The sequence below is a fragment of the Solanum dulcamara genome, chromosome 9 (assembly GCF_947179165.1).
Source record: "Solanum dulcamara chromosome 9, daSolDulc1.2, whole genome shotgun sequence".
Taxonomy (NCBI): domain Eukaryota; kingdom Viridiplantae; phylum Streptophyta; class Magnoliopsida; order Solanales; family Solanaceae; genus Solanum; species Solanum dulcamara.
The window spans coordinates 8,289,889-8,298,542 of record NC_077245.1 but is presented as its reverse complement, the minus strand read 5'-3'; the positions used below and the strand labels follow the sequence as shown (position 1 = coordinate 8,298,542).

General features: G+C 29.1%; 1 protein-coding gene across 1 annotated transcript; it reads right to left on the bottom strand.

Moving 5' to 3' along the window:
- Positions 1 to 3,927: 3,927 nt before the first annotated feature.
- On the bottom strand, positions 3,928 to 7,000 carry LOC129902867 (transcription factor bHLH96-like). The gene is made up of 3 exons (XM_055978301.1): positions 6,037 to 7,000; positions 4,924 to 5,382; positions 3,928 to 4,415 (listed from the first exon to the last, which is right to left on the bottom strand). Exons 1-3 carry the CDS (start codon positions 6,526 to 6,528, stop codon positions 4,320 to 4,322), a joined length of 1,047 nt encoding a protein of 348 aa, XP_055834276.1. The 5' UTR covers positions 6,529 to 7,000; the 3' UTR covers positions 3,928 to 4,319.
- Positions 7,001 to 8,654: the final 1,654 nt, after the last annotated feature.

The window sequence follows — 8,654 nt, the reverse complement described above, 5'->3', positions numbered from 1 at the left end:
AAAAATTTTCTACCATTTGAAAAAATTATAAAAATCTCTACTCTCTCCTATTCTCGAATATATCATTTTATGCGATGTATAGATCGGATGGGACGTCACACAACTTATCGATCGAATACATCACAAAATGTGATGTATTAGTCAGATACATCACTTTTTGCGATGTATCAGGACGTCGGATACATCACTTTACGCGATGTATCGATTAAGACATTTTGGGATGTATCCGAATTCCACCAAATTTAAGAAATTTTTGTAATTTAGAAAAGAATAGAAATAACATGTAATTAGCGCTGAATACTTATCAACTGCCTTTCCTTTGAAAAAAACACAATTGTTGGCACTATTTACATATAAATTGTGTATTTAAGTAATTTTATTAATTTGAAACAACTTTTAAGAAAAATATTTATTAAGAAATTATTTAACTGTGTTAATTTTATTAATTATGTTTTGAAAATGTAAATCTAACTATTTACGTATTTATAATGATAAAAAGTGGAATTAAAAGAAAAATGATAAATATCTCTTGATTTAATAATTAAGTAAAAAAATAAACTATTTTTTAATATAAGACTCAATAGCGAATAAAATTTTAAGAAAAAACTTGAGTGGGATAGAGCTTAATGCTCTCACTTGAGTTACCACTACTAAAAAATCACAATTTAAATTTCTCATTACAAAATTTAGGAGATTATTTTATAGATATTTTAATTGAATTGTTACACCATAAATTTTTCAGTGAGCTGATTCAATAGAAATGAAATAAGAAACTTATATTTTATAACAAACAATTTGTCAATATCAATTAAGTTAAAGTGATATTAATCTTTATTTTTAATAATGTACTACCATGCGCTACCAAGCTCTATCGGCGCAACTTAGTGCCTTGTAGAAAGAAGAATTTTTCTGCAAAAACATGTCGACATATTTATCTATCTTTCGTTTGGGTGTTTCCACGCTTGATGAAAAAAAAAAACACTTGGAATGTATCACCCAGGAATGAAGAATTTTTTGGAAAAAAAAGATTTTTCATTTTTATTTTAGTTTTTATAGATTTATTATTATTATATAAATAATATTAAGCAAACGACCTTTTGCGACTCAATCAGTTGATATGCTTTCCGTCTCAAACAGGCGGAAATTTTCTATTTGCTTGTAATATCGGCTGTTCGCCTTTAGTTAGAAGTAGAGGTAGAAGGCGTCTTTTTTTCCACTCTTTTGAAAAGTAAAAAAGTATGGATAAAGTTAAAAAAGAAGAAGTAAATAAGGGGTGAGAAAGAAAAGCTTGATTATGAAAATTGAAGGTTAGGCCGACATTTTAATAAGCGGTACTAAATTGAATCTTTCTTCTGAAAAAGATGTTGTAAATTTATAACACCCTAATAATTCGAAATCGAGATAAAGTTATTGTCTTGAGTCTTGCCCCGATCCATTTGTCATCCCTGGCTTTGATTGCTTTTATAATAGAGTGAATTGGTCCCTCATGCATATCTCAAAATTCAAATAACATATATTCTCATGTATCACCATCGACCCCTCATTTAAAATGACGTCCTTGTAATTAACCATTAATGAGCAAAAGAGAAAATAGAATTTGGGGCTTTAATTGTAAAGCATGTGATTAAAAGAATAAGGTTAACTTTTTGTCAAATCCAGATTCTTCTTTCTCGTGAACTATCAAATGCATAGTTCAAACTTCATTTCCTTTTTTCAATCATTTTTTAATTTGACTAATGACTTAAAGATTCTGTTCTTTGATTATATGGGCTGTCTCCTTTGGTACCTTCCTAACATTCCTTTAACTCACAGTATATAGTACAGTAAAATTATATAATTACGTAATTACAATAATTAAAATTTGTAACTATATAAAAAGGCTAGACCTTAGGCTTGTTGCTGGCAACATCGATATCTTTCTACTATATTAACTTTTGTTTGTTGCACTAATCAGGAAGTGTTTATTTTCAAAAAGTAATTATGAATACATATTAGCCCTATAATCCAAAACGTTATGATAAGTGATTCAAAATTAAGAAGTGACATTAATTATATTGCATCTTCTAAGAATTAAGAGTTTGCTATCTAGTTGTTACTTTTAAGATTAGACAGATATCTTTGCGAGGAGAAATTCTAAGAGCTAACTAATTTAAATAGTATTAATTAAATAGATGGAAGTATTAAAAAAGGGCTTGAGAATTTTCTATTGTGGTATCTCTTGTAGTAGTATAGTATTATTTTTTTGAAGTTTAAGGAGTTGCACACTACTCTACCTGTATATTAATTAATAATAGCAAATGTATACAAGGTAAATATATAGAAATGTGAGAACTATCCTTATGTGATCGATATGAAAGTCAAAAGGGAGTCTTGCCATCCACAACAACACATTGAAGGATTTTGCAGGAATTATTTAGCATTAATAATATAATATAAATATTTATAATCAACAATTTATATAAATAACGTTAAGCACTTTAGCAATTTTAAATATAATAATATTAACTCAATAGACTTTGTCGGCTTTAAAAGGAGAAAGGAATCGTGTGGTGGATTTCAACTTTTTTTTGTATGACGTCAACTCGTCAAAGAGGAATTAAGATGAGATTTCTTAATACCAATTACCAATACACCTATTTTGTCAAAATTATAGATTGATTTAGTCTCCTCCTTCAAGTTCTAATCCACAACTTGGACAAGTAAAGCAAATTCACAGAAAAAGTGAAATTCTTATCTAATCGATCAATTACTATATATACATAAGGACATTATTTTAAAAAATATTTTTCTAAATGGTAAAAATACATAAGTTCGGAGTGAAATTAGTACTCCTATTCTAGTTTGAAGTGAAAGTGTGTAATCGAATTTTCAAATAAATTTGAGGTGAATTAATTTAACGTGCTTTCAAGCGAAATTGACGCAAGCTGTAATATTATTTTGGATGTATGCGTTTGTTAATTAGTTTGATTGTCTTCGTTGTTGGCTGCATACAAACAATAGAATTGACATTCATCTTCAATTGGAATGGAGGAACTTTCCTTCTTCTTTTTTTTCCGTCAGTCTTAAAATTGGAATAGGGAGGAAGAAATGTCTGGCCTTAAAAAGGCACGTTTATATTTGCGATAGTTATCAAACTTATTCATTGACATTGGCTAAAATATACCAAAATTTATATATGAATTGGGTATATTAATAATATGTATAGTTATATTTAAATATACAAAATCTGTAGATATTTATATATAAATGGATTTGTCAGGGTAGCGGCTGTAGATTTTTCAGGAGGCTCCAAAAAAAGATGATACCTATCATTCATTAAGTGATTAAAAATAAAGATCGAGCTGAAAAATTGCACCATTTGGCCGTTCATTTTTCATTGGAAAAACTACATAATTAGATTTATTTCACTATCATATATATTATTATTAGTAATTGTATATCCGGAGTTATGATTTACTCTAGCTATTTAAAAAAAGTTGTAATATTTGGGAGTTCATTATTTCTAGTAGGCTGTCTTTTGCAGTGGGAACACTAGGGTCAGGTAGTATTTTTATTGTCGAATATATATAATATCATAGACAATTTTGACTAAAAACATTTTTCATTTGCTATTTTGGAGAACAATTAATACAATAATTTCGCAAGGTGTACCTTTTTTAGGACACTTATTTAATAAATTATCATCTTTTTAATTTTTTTAATTTGTAATTTACACATCATTTAGATCACGATCCAAAGATCAATCTTTTTTGACAAAAATTTTTTTATGAAAAATTAAAACATTAGGCCAATGTCAGAATTTTTTGTAGATGATAGACGATGATTTATTGTTATATCAACAAAGAAAAAAAATTTAAATAATAGCCTGAAAAGGGACATTTGAGTAAATCAGCCTAATATACTCTCAAAACCAAAAAAGATACTAAGTAAATGAAGTAATTTTTATTGTCTAATTCATTCCTAAACCACTGCAGATTTACTTGAGAACAATTACAAAGTACACTCATAAAACTTTCAAAAGCTAGCTAGTTATACATGGACATTGTTAATTTTTTCTAGAGCCATAGTAGCATGTTAGGATCTTGTACAAGAACTCGAATTAACTCAAATAAGAAAAAGCAAATTAAATGAAAAAAGAGTGAGGACATTTTTGAGAAAGATTAAACCCTTACTCCTCTCTGCATCCACGAGATAGGAGTAAGGTCTACTGATAAACACAACTTTCCCCATATCCCATCTTATGGAATTTCAGTGGATATGTTATTGTTGTTAAACCTCATACACAATCTAACCGATTTTTTATTTTATTTTTTCAATCATCAGCTTGAAGCAGCTTCCTCTTGGATTCTGCCAAGCAATTGATTAACAGAGTCAGCAATTTCATCTGCAGTAGTTAGCTGGCAACCTTCCTCTAGCTGTTCCATATTTGAATTCCATGCACACAAAATTCATAATTAGAGATATAATCAAACATCATAAAACCACAAAAAAAGGAGAAAAAAAAAGTAATCTGGACTTAATTGGAAAGGAATCACTTAAATATAACCCCCCAAAAAAACATTTTCATATTATTAATGATAGGTTTAATATCTTAGGTTTTAAAAAAATTTCTCCTTTTATTAAATTTTGTGCCTAGTCAAACAATGACAAATTAAGTGAAATGTCAAGAGCACATTATTAGTGTAATATAACATTTGTATTGGGTTGTACTCACACTTTCGTTTTTTGTCACCTTTCTATACACAATTCGAAATATCAAAGTTTTTTTAATTTGTTAAACTATATGTTGAATCAAACGAGGTCACATAAAAGTATATTACTATTTATTATGAGCAGTAATATATACTTGTCTTTTAAGTGACTTAATAATATAATACTGTTACATATAAGTTAAATGACTAAATGAGGAAATAGTGTACAAACCTTGAGACTGAGGGAGTAAAGAACCATATGGTCAACAGTGGTGACATTGAGATGCAAAACAGTGAGCCATAGACACTGAAGACCAGCTACTATTTTCAAGAGCTGTTTTGGCCTTCTCTTTGATAGTATCTTGAGATTGGCATGACTCTCCGCCATGCTCACTTCAATGTCCGCCAACGCTGACATTTTCTCCGTGGCTAGTGGAGAGTCACGTGATCCGGCAGCAGCAACAGATGTTGTTGCTGGCGAAGAAATACTCTTTGAATGGGTTGAGTACTGCGGAAAAGTGAAATAATCAGCAAATAGCGGAGTTGAGCCATGAGGATCCGAGTGTTCTTGTTGTTGTTCTTGTTCTTGTTTTTGAAAATGACTTCTTTTTTGAGCTTCTAGGGTTTGAAGATGGTGTTCTAGCTCCTTCACAAAGTTTATGGCTCCTCCAATTATTGATGCTTGGTCACCCTGATAATATAATTAATTATTTCCTTTACTTTCACAGTAATTTAGAAAAAATGAGAAAAGAAAAGGACAATTAAGAAAACCCCATATAATTTAAAAGCAGGACGAAAAAGGTTCATCTGAATTTACTATCCAAAAAAATTTACACCATAGGAGTATATATAATGTATATATGTTGGAACCTCTACATAAATAGTAGTACCATTAAACATTTTTCATCTTTACAAAGTACATTAAGTAATAAATACAAAAAATCAAGGCATAAATTTTTTGAAAAACAAATCCAAAATCCGCTTCCCTTTGTATGGAAACTTTCTAAAATTTACTAGTAGTTCAATTAATTCGTTTCTTTTTAGGGCAAAAGACAATTAAATTTATTTAAAATGGCGAGTAGGTGACAATCATTTTCATGTTTTTCTGTCCTTTTACATTTACAAAAAGTTCATCAACTATATGAAAAAAGTAAAAATAAAAATTCATTAAATTAAATTTATTAAAAATGGCTAGTAGGTGACAATCATTTTCATGTTTTTCTGTCCTTTTACATTTACAAAAAGTTCAACTATATGAAAAAAGTGAAAATAAAAATTCATTAAATTAAATTATAAAAAAATTGAAAATATATTCGAAAGAAAAAAAAGAGAGAAATATATATACCCTTTGAACGTACGAAGGTGGCATTAGAGATCGAATAACAGCAAGATACTCATTCATCTGTTTACGGCGGTTTCTTTCCACCGCAATGTGAGTCATTCTCTGATTCTCCAATTCCTCTTTGTTTTTACAACTTCTCGTCCTTCTTCTTTTCCGGCGGCCGAAGGTGGCGGCGGATCTGTTAGCCGCCGGAGACTCTTCCATAAACAGCTGACGATCTTCTAGGGAAGAATTTGGATCCCAAATGTTGTACTCTCTCGCATTGTTGTTGTGCATCAGTGCTGGTGATGAGGAAGATTCCTCTATATTATTATTATTATTATTATCTAACAAACTTGTAAAACTCATTTCTCCTACTTCTTCGCCTTGTAATAAATCTAACTCATAATTATAATTAAAATTACACAAATTATTATTACTAGCTGGGATATTATAGTACTCTTTGCAACCGTACCCAAATGTTTCTTGGTTGTAAATCACTGTCTCTAATGCCATAATTTTTTTTTGTTTTTGAAAAAAAAAAACTTAAAAATTAACCCCAAATACCCTCTTTCTCTTTACTTTATTTTCATGACATATATATATATATATGTGTGTGGACAAGAAAAGTGGTTTGAAAGGCCAAGAAAGAAAAAGAGGAGCAACAGTAAGAAAGGAAGAAGAGAAATAATAATGTTTGTTCCCAAGAAACCTATCTTTAGATTGGAAGTATTTAAGCAAAAGCACAAACACTAGAATTCTCAAAGGACCAAAACAAACATAACTTTTTTTCTTTCTATCAGATGAGCTTGTTATATATAAGAGAAGAAAAGAAAATCACTGAATTTAACCTAACAAAATGTACCCAAAATTATGTCACACGTGACACTAAGCAAGTTGGAGAAAGAGAGAATATGGTGGGGGTGGTGGGATGTCCGGAGGGGCGGGGGTAGTGAATAGCTTAGCTCCTGAATATGTGTACTGAGAAACTCTGATGACTAAAATGGTCCCCTATATAGATTCACCAAGATGATGAACATATAATGGGACCCAAACATATAGGCCAAAGACAAATGACATTAATAGTAGAAAAATAATTAAACAGTGTACATCTTATATGGTGTCAACAATTTTGTTCTAGTACTACTCACTTACACAATATGGTTTGGATTCCAAGTGAGTATAGGGTCGTTTGGTACAAAGGGGTAAGAAATCATAATTTAGGGATAAAATGTTGAATTAGTTTATTGTGTATTTAGTTAGGAATATTAGTTAATTATAAAATTATTTATTTCATTATTTTGTATCATAACGATGGAATAACTATTTCATGAAATACCTTTATTCATGTGATAATTTTATTTATCTCATCATATATCAAACGATTCCTAATATTATAATATACATGAACCCTTTAGTAATACTCCATCATCCCAGGCGGAGCAAGAGTGGCTTTGACCAAAATTCTATAATTGTGTTATGAAACGTGTAAATAATTTATTCAAAATATGAAAAGCTACATTTTTAAAATATAATTTAGTTCCCTAAATTCAAAATACTAGATCTTTGCTTATTCATAAATATCCTAAAATTTTAAAAAATACAAATGTATTCTCTCTAGTCCATTTTAGTTGTTGTGTTTAAAAATAGTTGATCCTAATAGTTGTTATTTTAGAAAACGAGACCATTAAATTTTTTATTCACCTTTATTCTTACTCAATAAGTATGGAGAGAGATCAATATTGTGAAAAAGAGAATAGTAATGAATTAAGATCAAAGCGCAAATAAGGATAATTTTGTTGAATTTTTAGTCATTATTTTCTTAAGGAACGTGGAAAAAAAATTATGATAAATAAGATGGACTAGAGGGTGTACTATATAAATAAGGTTTAGGTAATACACATGTCTACATAATTGTTATTTAATATAATATCAGGTCACTCAAAGAATATCTATATAACACAAGACTCCTTGAAATAAATTTATAATTTTAAAAATAAAATAAATTATCTGCTAAAATAAATAAAAGTATTTTGATAGTATAAAAAAAATTTACTCTTAAAATATATACACCTTAAACTCTATAAAATATACTAGCACCTAGTGCTTCTCTTGGTAGTAAATTGTAGAAACAGAATCATGGAAAACTAACCAAAGCCTTCCATTTTACTTTGTGACAAATAATATGGTGGGGATGGAAGTAAGAACAAGGTTTAAGAAAAAACTTAACCTTTCTAATACTGTTCAATTAACATATCCATGGTCACTGATTATGTTAGTAATACTTTTTAAAAAAAATTAAATTAAAATTGGGGGCAGAGTTTAAGTAATCAACCAACTAAGCTATTAAAAACACTATCTGATAAGGTGGAGTTCAGGCAAATACTCCAATTTAGTATATAGTAAATTAAAGTACTATCCAACATTAACTCATCTAACAAAGAAAATATCTAAGAATGATATGGCATAGGATTTGATATATTGATCTTGACCTGATGAATTAGCCAAAGACTAACTATGATTAGTAATAATGAAATTATGTGTACAAAAGAGGGCATTAATTGAAGTGCATTGTCAACTATGTACAATCAAACTGAAATTAAAATTGGGACCAATGATATCGTCATTTAATATCCTAAAAC